Source organism: Scylla paramamosain, unplaced genomic scaffold, assembly GCF_035594125.1.
Source record: "Scylla paramamosain isolate STU-SP2022 unplaced genomic scaffold, ASM3559412v1 Contig8, whole genome shotgun sequence".
NCBI lineage: Eukaryota > Metazoa > Arthropoda > Malacostraca > Decapoda > Portunidae > Scylla > Scylla paramamosain.
This window is the reverse complement of record NW_026973673.1, coordinates 592,501-606,922: the sequence shown is the minus strand read 5'-3', so window position 1 is coordinate 606,922 and position 14,422 is coordinate 592,501. Positions and strand designations below refer to the sequence as shown.

Sequence of the window (14,422 nt, the reverse complement as noted above, 5' to 3'; positions counted from 1 at the left end):
CTCTCACTCCCTTTGCCCCTTCCCCCTTCACTCCTGCCACATTTCCTGTGCACGTCTTTCTGGTGGCATGGGTCCCTGCCTTTGCTCAAGACAGTAGCTGGTGATATATCAAAAAGTATATCTGACAAGAGAGTGTTTGTGACTAACTCCAGCAGCTCCTGTGACAGAAGGTTGTTCTGTGTATAGTCTTGTCTTGTTGTGTCCGTGTAAATAGTATTTTTAACAGGAGCAGGCTCCTTACTTTATTTTTTTATTTTTTTCTTGGCTAAGTGCAGTCTCTGATTATTTTTCTATCATGTATGTTTGTGTGTCGTGTGCTTGTCAAGTGCTAGTAATGTCCGAACTCGCAGCTGTGCTTGTCTATATATCTATGCAGATATATAGACAGCTGTGCTTGTCTATATATCTGCTTGTCTATATATATATATATATATATATATATATATATATATATATATATATATATATATATATATATATATATATATATATATATATATATATATATATATATGATTAGACTGTATTCAAGATATAGCCCCTTATATAATGTATATCATCTTGTCCATCTGTAGTTTTCTAATCACAGAAAATAAAGTAATAAGGAGCTGGCATCAACGCCAGAACAACTCACAAGCGTAGATGAGCTAAGAATAACACGGCAGACAGAGCATTGCACTAATATTTAACTTAAAAAAAATTTTGTTTGTCTGAACACACTAGAGCCGCAAATGTTGTTTATGGTGATAGGTGTGGCGTGGTATACGAGCACCATGGCAAGAGATTCTTCCTTCGTGTGGCTTCGGCCGGCAACAGAAATGGAGAACTTACTGGACTGTGCTGCAAGGAAAGGGTTTTACACCACGGTTGTGGGGCTAACAGTTCGCTCCATTGTGCCTCTCAGTAACCACCACACATCAAGGAGTAACCACCACATCAAGGAAACGCTTCATCATATGTTCAGGTTAGACATTTGCCTCATTTCGGTAAGTACCACCTGGCAACTGTCATCAATAAAAAACTTGAAAAATTACACCAGGCAATTGAACCTGCAACAGAATGTTTAGTTCAGGGTTCGCAACACAGAGAACTTATGTCTCTAAACATTGGCTTCACTACTTCAGTCTGCGTAAATAAAAAACATATTTTACAATATTAGGTGAAAACAGTCGTATTTATTGATCTCCAAACGCCAAGGCATGCATATTTTTTTTTCACTTTTTTTGAGTGCTTTATAACTATTTAAGAAACTCCTTTACACAGGAAGGTACCGGTCTTAAGGATGTGCTTCCGGAGGCGTGAGGAAACTTTATGGGCGTGTGACATGAACCGGGAGGAACTTGATTTCCAGGTGCAGTGATTCTGACACATCCTTACTTGCACATAGAGATGTATCTTTATTTGTCAGTAGGTAGAGGAGCTATGGACTAAAGCTACGGGCCTGAAAGAAGTGTATAGGTAATAAAATGAGAACACGTAGTTTAGGCACAGCTGCATGCAACAAAAAAATAATAAAAAAAATTCCCAATGAAATGCTGCTCCCTTAATAGGGTCTGAAGCGGTAGTCAAAATTTGAAGGATAGGTGTCTTGAAACCTTCCTCTTGAAGGAATTCAAGTCATATGAAGGTGGAAATATAGAAACATTAAGGGAGTTCCAGAGTTTACCAGAGAAAAGGATGAATGACTGAGAATACTGGTTAACTCTTGCATTAGAGAGGTGGACAGAATAGGGGTGAGAGAAAAAAAAAAGTCTTGTGCAGCGAGGCCGTGGCAGGAGGGGAGGCATGCAGTTAGCAAGAGTAGAAGAGCAGTTAGCCTGAAAATAGCGGTAGAAGATAGCTAGAGATCCAACATTGCGCCAGTGAGAAAGAGGTTGAAGATAGTCAGTTATGTTATGTTATGCCTTGGCTGCTGATGCCACGCATCATTTCCTTTCCTCAGGTAACAGACACGCAGGAGCTAGTTCAGGCTGTGGAGACGTTAATGCAGTACCACTTTCCTACTACCGAAGGTCCTTTGTGGTGTGGACGTCTCCTTCCTGCCAGTGACCCTGGCTGCAGTTTCCGGCAGGAGTTGTCTGCCACTTTTCCCTACACCTACACATTACTGCTGGCCAATCACCACGGCATCGCCGATGGTACCTCAAACATGTACATTGCGAACGCATTCCTCAACGTGTTGGACGACATGCTCTCCGATAAGGCCGTCGACGACGCAGTTCAGCTGGGCAGGATTGATGCTGGAGAGGAAACCAAAGATATAATTACAACCCGGATGATGGAACTGATGGAGGACGAAGACCAGTACCAGCAGCTACGAGAGAATATGAAAAAGTCAAAACAAGATGAAAAATTAATCCCACGTACTTATCCGATGGCGAAAGATCCTGCTTTTAAGAGTCAGAGAGTCCTGCGTGACCTGGACAAGGAGACCTACCAAACCTTCATCAGCAAGTGCAAAGAAGAGCAAATTACGTTGAACAGTGGACTACTGGCGGTGTTCAACACAAAGCTCGTTGACTTCGTGTTGGAAGGAGGCCTAGAACAAGACTTTTACAGAATCCAAGAGCTTCATGCTGTTAACATGAGACGTCATTGGTCAAGTAACACATCGGGAGCACTGGGTGCTCACAGAATGATGATGAGGAACGTTGTCTCGACGCCTCTTAATTGGAAGGACCACTTTTGGGACTATGCCAGAAGCATCCATAAAAATATCACTAAAAGTCTTCAAGAAAAGTATGCAGTGACGTGTGAATTATTATTGTTGGGTGGAGGAAATGTAGAAGATATTTTTGCAGAACGATCATCACCAGAGTATGACTATGCCTCATTCAACATGGGTAACATAGACCATATCATCCTGTCAGAAAGGCATAAGGTAAGGCTCCAACATCTTTTCGTGGTTACCTCATGCTTTACTGAACCTATGGGACACGTTTCACACCCTGCGAGGACGCCTCATATACAGCTTTGTTTACGCCAACGACGTTCTCACTCGGGATAAAGCTCAGAAATTTATGGATAAGACCTTTGAGAACCTGGTGACAGTGCTGAACATGTAAGCAGAGCAGTACACTGCTGATAGAAAACAAATATGGTGATTTACTATCTCAGAAATCATTAGTATAGCTTGACAGTTGTCATACTCAGAAGACAAGCCACAAGGTGATATGACAAAAGTATTTAATTTATTAATGAAATACCATATAAATGACAAAATATTCAGATCAGTATATAAATTAAAAGATAACATAACAGCTTACTACAGCATAGTGTATCCATATTTACAATAATGTAGCCATGTTTGGTGATCCACCATGAAAACATTTATAGTTATTACTCTTACTAAAAAAAAAATGTTAGTTATATCTGAAGTACCCCTTAAGAAGGACACATGCGCTATTTGTCCAACACACTATACTGTTAATTCAATTTCATATCAACTAAAATTGGTCAGTTGGTATCTGCATCTCTTATTATTTTAGATAAAATTTCAATTTTTCAAAGATTTCTTTCTTGACATTTAAGATCTCAAGAATACTTACATCCACCTTGGCTGCCTTCAGAAGTTCAGAAAACGTTGGTCACGTTCATCTTGTATTTTCTGCTTGAAGAAATTAAATCCAGGGAGGGAAGAATGATTGTCCTTCCTCCACGTTAAGGGCGGACTGTCTCGCCCAAGGTTTCTCTTCCTCCTCTCGAATCCTCGAGCAGAAAGGACTCAGGCTGCTGACTCGTCATGATACAGGATCACCGCGTCGAAGCAACGCCTTGAGTGCCCTCGTCACCACCCCCTCCCTCTTTGGTAGGGGGAACTCTGCAGGAGCTGAGGCAATCGTGAGGCCAACAGACACCAGGCGGCAGACCGCTCTCACCACCTGCCACGACACCTTCGTTCAGCTGTTCTCCTCTACCGCTCCGGAAGGCTTTGGTAAAGATTGTGGCTGATCTCACCTGCCCTCAGTACCTGGCACTCATCTGCCGTTGGCCCCATCTCGTTCCTGGTTCAACCCATGCCGGGCGAGACGAGATTCCTACGGCTGCAGGGACGCCGGCCTCCAAGGACTCCCCCAGGACTCTTGGTGATATTGCCGGATATCTCTGTTATTGTTGGGTTGTGTTTTTGTTTTTTGTTAATTGTTATTGTGGAGTTCCGTTCTCCCTCGTTTTCTTTACGTCCCAATCTTAGAAGGAGTGTTGACGGGAAGAGTAGCCATCCCGGCCCTGACAGTGTATATCAATAATGATAATTCTCTGTCCCTACATAATTCTAACTATATTACTGTTACGCAGGGCTTTTGCATAGGCTGCCCGTGTTCATAGCAATGAGAGGATGGAGTTTGGGGGAGAGAATGGGATTTAAGAAGCATGTATAGTTTTTCTTTTGCTTGATATCATTATTTTATTTTGTCTTATTTATTTTGGGGTTATATGTATTTTCGTATCTCTGGGTTACTAAAACATTTAATTTGGCTTTTGCAGTCATGATTTGTGTTGTATACTCTGGGTTGGGCAACATGAATCATGCAGGAAGGATGACTGAAAATTTAACCTTGTCACCTGAGTTGGTAAGGCTAATGCGCCTTAGGGAAATCTATACTGGTAGAGTTTCTGGTCTGGTTCGCGCACACTACCAGGTTAAGGTGTCTCCTGAGTCGCTAAGGGATTACCGGTGTGGCAGAATGAAATGTCCAGAGTGTCCAGAGTGTTCGCTGCCAAACGTGCGTGACATCACCCACTTGCATACCGCCGGCGCCCGATGCATATTTCCGAAGTCTAGATGAGTAGTTGCCAATTACTCGTGAACATGGTGGACTGGCTTAGGCAAGGTTAGGTTAGGATTAGGTTGGGTTAGGTTTAGACTCTCATGAATAGATGAGTCTTTTAATTCGCTTCAATTCGATACAATGGTAATGATATATAACTAAGTATTTTTAACAATAGTATATTAAGAAAAAGGAAATTTTAACTAGCTAGAACCAACTGATATGGAACGTCAGCCACATCTTTTTAAAATTTTCCTTATAGCTTCCTAATTTTTTCGTTACTTAGTGATCTTTTAACACCTTAATAATCGTGCTACACTATAATTAGCATTGACATAACTTTTAGAATAATGTATAATTGTAAAATAGAACTTCAGACGCGACATCCACCTGAGTGATACAAAATATCATATTTTACCATATTGTTACGTATATATGTAGCAGCCCTACAGGCGAACACACAACGATGCTGTGTGTATGAGGTAGCCTCATCTGAGTACATATGTGACTATATATGAGTACATGTGTGAGTACATGTGCGGTGATCTAGGTAGCAGCATTGTGTTGCTCGTTGTTCAGAGGCTGGCGCCGTGAGCGCTAATGGAAAGTATTGACATAAGCCTGTCGGTTGACCTCTGAGGCCCTGTGGTCACGAGAGTGATAGTGTGTATGTGTGTGAGGGTTAGCTAACCACGGAATAATTGTTATACAGTACAGTTTAGTTGTAGTTCTGTGAGTGCATGCATAATATAAGTAGTAATTATCCTTACCAGCATTGATAATCTGCATGACTTGCACTTATATTTTGCAAGCTAGAATAGGTGTAGTTAAATGTCACCTGGCAGAGGTGAGGACACGGAAGGCAATGTATGAGGCACTCTGTGGCACTGAGGGACAGAGAGAGAGAGGGTATCGAGACCGCATCATGACAAGACGTTCGAGTGGAGTTTGCGTGTGACTGACTGTGACGGTAAGAGTGCCTGCCACCCCTGTACCTGCCTGAGTGGCCTGACTGTATTTTACGGTTACTTTGTGTACTGTTGTGCAATATATGGACATAAGGAGAAGCGTGTTTTCCTCTCCTGGCCCTGTGTGACTGTTCTCACTGAGAGTAATAAGTGAGTCAAAGCCTGCAGCCGTTCCCAGCCGCCCAGATAAAGTTCTTCCTGACAAATGCGCCCCGAATCCTGCAACGGTGTGAAGTGTCCCTTGCCTGCTGGTGGGGGTACATTTCAATATTAAACAATATCGCCCATGTCACGATCCCGGTTTTCTTTCCAAGAACGTGGACGGTACACTGATCGCAGAAAGTTTTAAGTGTCTGGATTTTTAATGGCCTCAAAATACCTACCTGAACTTTCCGAAATCATCAGCTATTAAACACTTTCATAAAACTCTTATCTTGCACAGCACGCCAGGAATCACCTCAATGCCAGATCAGTGTTGGATTAGAAAACACAATCATTCTATATAATAACAATATGTTAATAATAACGTTAACTTACAAATAAATTGAGGTAATATACATTAAAAGAAATTAGGGAAAAAATTTCTTCCATAGACCAACACAGGGTAATTCCCACACTCAGTCACTATAGCTCCCCCCTTACTCAGGGTCTTATATCGCCTCCCTTGTTGCTTAAAGGTGATTTACATCAATATATGATATTCCCGTTATTTCACAAAGCACTAAAATCCTTGTACTGCTTCACAGGCAGGTGGAATATTTTCCCCAGGTGCAGGAATTTTCCCAGATGCTGTCATCGCATCCCCAAACAACAATTCCCGTCTTTTACCTCCTCAGACCTCACAAGACATCACCACCACCGCCACAATTCACCTATAACACCATAACACCATCCCCAAAGACACCAATAACGCCACAAAACCACCACAACCCCAACCACAAAATGGCTGTCTCTCACCCTGACGCTACCCCCTCAGCGTTACATCACCGACACAACTCGCCAAACAAATTTAAGCAAACGAGAGTTCTTGGTACCACAGAAGACTCACCAACTTCATCTTAGAAGTCAGGATTATACCACCATATCGTCAATACCTCTACACACCTGCTCAATCACTACAACACCACCCAAATTTATCCTGTGAGAACGCCACCCTTCTTTTCCCTCTGGGCCTCTATGCATCATGAATTTTGCTGATTCAGATACGAGAGGTAGACATGTATCGTCCCTGGCCTCAACACATTTCATCTCAAATACACCTTTTTCTTACATATACATACATATAAAGAACTTAGATTATGAAAAGAAATAATACCACATTATATAAAATGAGAAAATAAGCCTTATAATTTAAATATAAATATAATATAAAAAAAACGTGTTCCTTTTAACTTAATCATTCATTCCTTTCTCTGGTAAACTCTGGAACTCCCTGTCTGCTTCTGTATTTCCACCTTCCTATGACTTGAATTCCTTCAAGAGGGAGGTTTCAAGACAATTATTTATCAATTTTTGACCACTGCTCTGACCCTTTTATGGGACTGGCATTTCAATGGGCTTTCTTTTTTTTTGCCCTTGGCAAGTGTCCTTCCTACATAAGAAAAAAAAAAAATTGTAAACTTGGCAAATAACATGACACCCACTTACATACTTCACCTTCTCCGACGCTTTGATAGACTTCACTGCATCCTGCTCCACGAATGAGTGTCTGTACGATAAGATGGGCGCCCGGACTGTCCAGACATTTCATCCTGCTACAGCGACCCATAGCGACATGGGGAGCGCAAAGGAACGGCAGAGCCCCATAGATAGTGGACAGGAGGTGCACAGAATGGAGGGACCTGCAGTCTGCTACCCCCACACCGTGACGCAACGCAACGCGGAGCACTCAGCCGGCGGGGAGGAGGTACCACGACGATGGAGGCCAGTTGGAGGTTAAGAAAAGGGTGGTGGCTCTTCTACCACATACCCTCCCCTTATGGATATGCTGCAATACTTTGTTACATATGTACGTTTTCAGCTTTCAGCAACTCTGTGGGTCATGTACTCGTATGTACTTGTATTAGTAACATGTCAGCCAGTGTTTCTTTGGGGAACTCTTAAATATTCACTTAACGTTTTGAGGTCAGCCTGTCACATAAGGGAAAATCCTACAATGAAATACGAGTACTATCCTAGCCAGCAAGTGAAGAAATTGACTGACTTTGAGTAAGTATAAGTATGTAAGTAAGTATAATTTTGTTAATCCACAAATAACGGAAATTAAGATACTCGCAGTCGAATAAATAGCAACAATTATTGTTCCTTCTCAATCCTCCAACTACCATTGGGCCTCCTTTGCTGCTTCATTCAATGGAAATGGTAACCACCATCACTGCGTTTTGCCTGCTGTTCTGAGCGTCAGGATAGGAGGAAGAGAATGTGGAATGTAATGTTGTGTGTGTGTGTGTGTGTGTGTGTGTGTGTAAATTTCTGCTCATATCAGACATAATATCAATGTGTTATTGGTTTGTGTTGTGAATTCCATATAAATTAAGGGGTAATTAAGATTAATCTAGTACAAACTAAATACTATTTATTAATATAAGTAAAATGGAAAGTAATGTGAATGGATCACGAATACTCTTGTTGAATGATGTATCAAGGAGGCCAGGAGACATAACAACATAAGAAATAAGGGAAGCTGCAAGAAGCGACCAGGCTTACACGTGGTAGTCCCTGTATGAAAAATACCTACCTATTTCCATCTATTATCCCCATCCATAAACCTGTCTAATCTTCTCTTAAAGCTCTCTAATGTCCTAGCACTAACAACATGATTACTGAGTCCGTTCCACTCATCTACCACTCTATTTGAGAACCAATTTCTTCCTATCTCCTTCCTAAACTTAAATTTTTCTAGCTTGAACCCGTAATTTCTTGTTTTATCCTGGTTGCTGATCCTAAGAATTTTGCTTGCATCCCCCTTGTTATAACCCTTATACCACTTAAAGACTTCTATCAGGTCTCTTAACCTACGTCTCTCTAAAGAATGTAAATTTAACAACTTCAATCTCGCCTCGTAAGGAATACTCCTCTTCCCCTGTATCCTTTTAGTCATTCTCCTCTGTACTAATTCTAATAGACCTATATCTTTCCTGTAATGTGGGGACCAGAACTGCACAGCGTAGTCTAGATGAGGTCTCACCAGCGCCAAGTATAACTTTAATATTACTTCCGGCCTTCTATTTTTAACACTCCTAAAAATGAATCTTAGTACCCTACTTGCCCTGTTTCTGGCCTCTGTGCATTGTTTTCCTAGACGGAGTTCAGAGCTAACTATAACTTCTAAATCTTTCTCGTACCCTGTAACTACCAGAGTTTGGTTGTTTAATGTGTACCTACTGTGTGGGTTTCCTCTACCTATGCTAAGTACTTTGCATTTATTGATATTAAATTGCATTTGCCATCTGTCCGTCCATTCATTCATCCTATCTAAATCTGCCTGCAAGGCGATGGTATCTGATTCTGACCTATTTAATCTACCTATCTTTCCTGGTGCTTAAACTTTTTAGCCTATCTATCTCCTGTTCCACTATCTCCCTAGTTATGGAAATATCTGTCAGCTTCTCATTCTCCTCTGCTCTAAACACCTGTTCACTATCTGGCATATCCTACATGTTTTCCTGGGTGAAGACAGTTAAAAAAATACTCATTGAGAATTTTACTAATCTCCTCCCCAGAACTAACCAGCTCCCACTCTGCTGCCTTTAATGGCAGCAGACTGCCTCCTCGGAGGAGGAGGCAGTAGACCCAGTGAGGTCTAAAGCACTGTTCAGGGGGTGCTGTGAACTTATTATTAAACCCAGCTGTGACCTCACTGAACGTTTCCCTTTGTGTCTCACAACACAAGGAGGCAGTCACAGCCTGTCCTCTAAAGACAACTCTCTTCCTCCACACAAAACTACAAGCACCCAATAACACACACACCCTTTATTCAAAAATTTCAAAATCATCATGGCGACTCCTACACCAGCCTCGGAGTCCCCATCTGGGGAGGGGACCATAAATGTCCCCAGGTCGGACTGCCTTTCTGTTGACGATCCTATGTGTCTTGACACCCCCCTCAACTTATTCTTCATTAACTTCTGCAACATTCGCGGTCTAAGATCTAATTTTCAATCTGTAAAACACCACCTCTCCTCTTCTAAAAATCATTTTCTTTTCCTCACTGAAACTCGGGTGTCTGAGGCAGCTGACAGTAGCCCCTTTTCTGTTCCCTCCTACTTTTTCTATCCTCATTTTTTATCCAAAGCTGGATGCTGCGTTTATGTGCGCAATGACTTAACCTGCTCTCGTGTCCACGCTCTTGAATCTTCCGAGTTTTCCACCATCTGGCTACGACTACAGAGTCACTCTTAAACTAAATTTATCTGTGCTGTATACCTTTCACCCAACTCCTCTGACTATAAGAATTTCTTTGACTACTTAACTTCCAAAGTGGAGCACATTCTGACCCTCTTCCCTTTTGCAAAGATCTCCATTCTTGGAGACTTCAATGTTCACCACCAGCTTTGGCTTTCCTCTCCCTTTACTGACCATCCTGGTGAACTAGCCTTCAACTTTGCTATCTTCCACGACCTAGAGCAATTGGTGCAACACCCTACTCGTATTCCTGACCGTCTTGGAGATACGCTCAACATTCTTGACCTTTTCCTGACCTCTAATCCTTCTGTTTATGCTGTCATCCTTTCATCTATCTCCGTTGGGCTCCTCCGATCACAATCTCATATCTGTATCTTGTCCTATCGCTCCAATCCCCCCTCAGGATCCCCATAAGCGAAGGTGCCTCTGGCGTTTTGCCTCTGCTAGTTGGGGGGAAATGAGGAGGTATTTTGCTGATTTTTCTTGGAATGACTACTGCTTCCGTGTCAGAGACCCATCTTTGTGTGCTGAGCGCATAACAGAGGAGATAGTGTCTGGCATGGAGGCGTACATTCCTCACTCTTTTTCTCGACCTAAACCTTCCAAACCTTGGTTTAATTCAGCTCGTGCTATACATGAGAGGTGGGCCACAGAAGGTACTTAAGCCTTCCATCACCAGAATCTCATGCACTTTATATTTCTGCCCGGAACCATGCCAAGTCTGTTCTCCAACGAACCAAAAACTCCTTCATTAACAGAAAGTGTCAAAACCTTTCAAGATCTAACTCCCCTCGTGACTTCTGGCTTCTAGTCAAAAAATATCTCCAATAACTTTGCTTCTTCTTCTTTCCCTCCTTTATTTCAACCAGATGGCACCACTGCTATTACATCTATTTCTAAAGCTGAACTCTTCGCTCAAACCTTTCTAAAAAACTCTACCTTGGACGATTCTGGGCTTGTTTCTCCTTCTTCTCCACCCTCTGACTACTTCATGCTACCTATTAAAATTCTTCGCAATGATGTTTTACATGCTCTTGCTGGCCTAAACCCTCGGAAGGCTTATAGACCTGATGGGGTCCCTCCTATTGTTCTCTGAAACTGTGCCTCCGTACTTGCACCTTGCCTGGTCAAACTCTTTCAGCTCTGTCTGTCAACATCTACCTTTCCTTCTTGCTGAAAGTTTGCCTACATTCAGCCTGTTCCTAAAAAGGGTGACCGTTCTAATCCCTCAAACTACCGTCCTATTGCTTTAATTTCCTGCCTATCTAAAGTTTTTGAATCTATCCTCAACAGGAAGATTCTTAAACATCTATCACTTCCCAACCTTCTATCTGATCGCCAGTATGGGTTCCGTCAAGGCCGCTCTACTGGTGATCTTCTGGCTTTCCTTACTGAGTCTTGGTCATCCTTTTTTATAGATTTTGGTGAAACTTTTGCTGTTGTCTTGGATATATAGAGTCTGGCAAAAAGCTTTGATTTCCAAACTACCCTCCTACGGCTTCTATTTTTCTCTCTGTAACCTCATCTCAAATTTCCTTTCCGACTGTTCTATTGCTGCTGTGGAAGACGGTCACTGTTCTTCTCCTAAATCTATTAACAGTGGTGTTCCTCAGAGTTCTGTCCTGTCACCCACTCTCTTCTTACTATTCATTAATGATCTTCTAAACCAAACTTCTTGTCCTATCCACTCCTACGCTGATGATACCACCCTGCACTTTTCCACGTCTTTTCATAGACGTCCAACCCTTCAGGAGGTAAACATTTCACGCAGGGAAGCCACAGAACGCCTGACTTCTGGTCTTTCTAAAATTTCTGATTGGGACAGAGCAAACTTTAATGCCTGAAAACTCTATTCGTCCATCTATCAACTCGACACAACCTTCCAGACAACTATCCCCTCTTCTTCAATGACACTCAATTGTTCCCCTCTTCTACACTGAACATCCTCGGTCTGTCCTTTACTTATAATCTGAACTGGAAACTTCACATCTTATATCTAGTTAAGACAGCTTCTATGAATTTGGACCTTATGAGACATCTCCGCTAGTTTTTCTCACCCCTTCAGCTGATAACTCTGTACAAGGGCCTTAGCCGTCCATGTATGGAGTATGCTTCACATGTCTGGGGGGAATTTCACTCATACCGCTCTTCTAGACAGGGTGGAATCAAAAGCTGTTAATAGATTTAAAAAAAAAAAAGTTAAAAACTGTTAATAGATTTAGGAGAAGAACTGACCGTCTACCAAAACAGCAATAGAACGGTCAGAAAGGAAACGAGATGAAGTTACAGAGGGAAGGATAGAGGCCGTAGAAGGGTAGTTTGGAAATCAAAGTTTTGTGCCGGACTCTATCAAAAGCCAGTGTTACTCTGAGGTTGTTATTGTGCCAATAGAACATAAAAATATCATAGAACTGAGGCCAGGGAGAGTGATCCAAAGCACATGTGACCAGATAAGCAGGTCCTTTAATAGAGCTTTAAGAATCACTTCCTAAGCTTCAGTTCCTTCCTTTATAAAAGACATCAGGCGAGAGAATGTGTACACTGGTACCGGACAAGCAGAGGACACATGTCTCACCACATTAAACAGTTCATAAGACGAAAGCAAGGGGAGGAGAATTTGTGTATATTTAGGACAAATCATTAAATTAGTTTCTAACTTGAAACAAATCTATACACCCACTGAGTTCAGTTGAACCGTAGGTGCATGGCGAAACAAGCCAGAGGAACAGGTGAAGTAACAGGCAACTACTCAAATAACCAGCAAATAAGAACAACCTAAAATTAAATCCACAAATATGTCTATCAAAATATAAAGAAAATCATTGGCATCAAATCAAGGTTGGTTAGTAAGAACTGTTAAAGAACATAATGAGCAGTACACAAGTAACCTTAGTTAATTATAAAGGGTAAAAGAATCTTTAAGGGAAAAAAATAAAGTTTGTCAGACTACTTTCAACCAATTAGAAAATACACTGTTAAGTAAAGAAGACTCTGAAGGCTATGAACAAGTTGTTTCAGACTACAAAGAACTAGAAATAAATTATAGTGAACAGTTAACTAAATCTGAAAATCAAATAGAACTAATGAAAAATAACTTAATCAACAGCACCCTTCTACTTCCACAATAGAAGCCGGATAAAGCGGATTGGCATCTATTCACAGAACTCGGCACCCGTGCCCTCTTAATGGAGGAGATAAGAAACTGTGATGAGGCTGCAACATATTTCACTGATGTCTTGTAATCTGCTGCTCTTAAATCCGTCCCAAAAACCTCTGGACAGTTTTCTAAACGTTCTGTTCTCTTCTGGAATGCAAATTGTACAGCCGCCATTCGAGAAAAGCGTGCTGCCCTTTCTCGCCTTCGATCTTCATTTCTTGGAAGCTTTTTGACAAGGGCGTGACCATGTGCATTACACCTTAAAGATTGCTTGACGGGAGTCTTGGGAAAGTTATGTCTCTCCCATCACAGTAGGCACCTTACTCACTGAGGTCTTCTACAGAATCCACAAAATATCTGGGAGGGACTCTGCACATCCCCCACCTGTCTTATCTTATGATAGGGGCACGGTGGCAGATCCAAAGGCACTTGCCGAGCTATTTGCTGAGCACCTTTGAAGTGGCTCTAGAAAAGATCTACACCTATGGCACTTCATCGTTGAGATTTGTAATCTCCTGGCTCACTTCTGCCTCCGCTGGTGGAGAGTCTTATAACATTCCATTTTCTCTGTCAGAGCTACACATTGGTTTGTCCTAGTGCAATGATTTATCCCCAGGTCCTGATGACATGGCATATTCCCTTATGTGCCACATGTCCGATTAAGCTTTTGCCTTTTCACTTGACCTCTATAATTTTATTTGGAATATCGGTGGTTTTCCATCTTTTTGGGGTGTGGTTGTAATCATTCCCATTCCAAACCGTGAAAAAGATCATCAGCTAACGACCAATTATTGCTCCATTTATTTAACTTCATGCCTTTTTTAAGTTGCTGAAAAAAAAAGATGAATATCAGGCTTATGTGGTACTTAGAGAGATGTAATTATTGATCTCTTGTTGAATATGGTTTCCGGAAAATGCGATGTAAGACTGGACCTGTTCGAAAAACAACTTTTTCCTATTTTCATACTTTACTGTACTTTTTTTTATGCTTTTTAACCTGAAAAAGCCAAAAATCACATTTACTTTTATCTACGATGTATGGAAGCATTGCCACAGGGAGGATGAAATTTTTTGCCTTCTATTTTACCAATAGGGCGAATTTTTAGGCATTTATAAGCATATTT

The 14,422-nt window shown here is 41.6% G+C and overlaps 1 protein-coding gene and 1 long non-coding RNA gene across 2 annotated transcripts in view; one reads left to right on the top strand and one right to left on the bottom strand.

Moving 5' to 3' along the window:
• LOC135096829 (uncharacterized) overlaps window positions 1-14,422 on the bottom strand; it is a 35,295-nt gene that overhangs the window by 7,365 nt on the left and 13,508 nt on the right. The window lies entirely within an intron of this gene.
• LOC135096881 (uncharacterized) lies at window positions 764-3,186 on the top strand. Its single transcript, XM_063998643.1, has 2 exons — window positions 764-1,351; window positions 1,943-3,186. The coding sequence occupies exons 1-2, from the start codon at window positions 1,283-1,285 to the stop codon at window positions 3,005-3,007; spliced, it is 1,134 nt and encodes a 377-aa protein (XP_063854713.1). The 5' UTR covers window positions 764-1,282; the 3' UTR covers window positions 3,008-3,186.

Excerpts from the sequence above, each read along its gene's own strand:
- LOC135096881 (XM_063998643.1), top strand. The coding sequence starts at position 1,283 with ATGTGCTTCCGGAGGCGTGAGGAAACTTTATGGGCGTGTGACATGAAC. Across the intron at positions 1,352-1,942 it reads GGGAGGAACTTGATTTCCAG|GTAACAGACACGCAGGAGCT; the intron begins GTGCAGTGATTC and ends TCCTTTCCTCAG.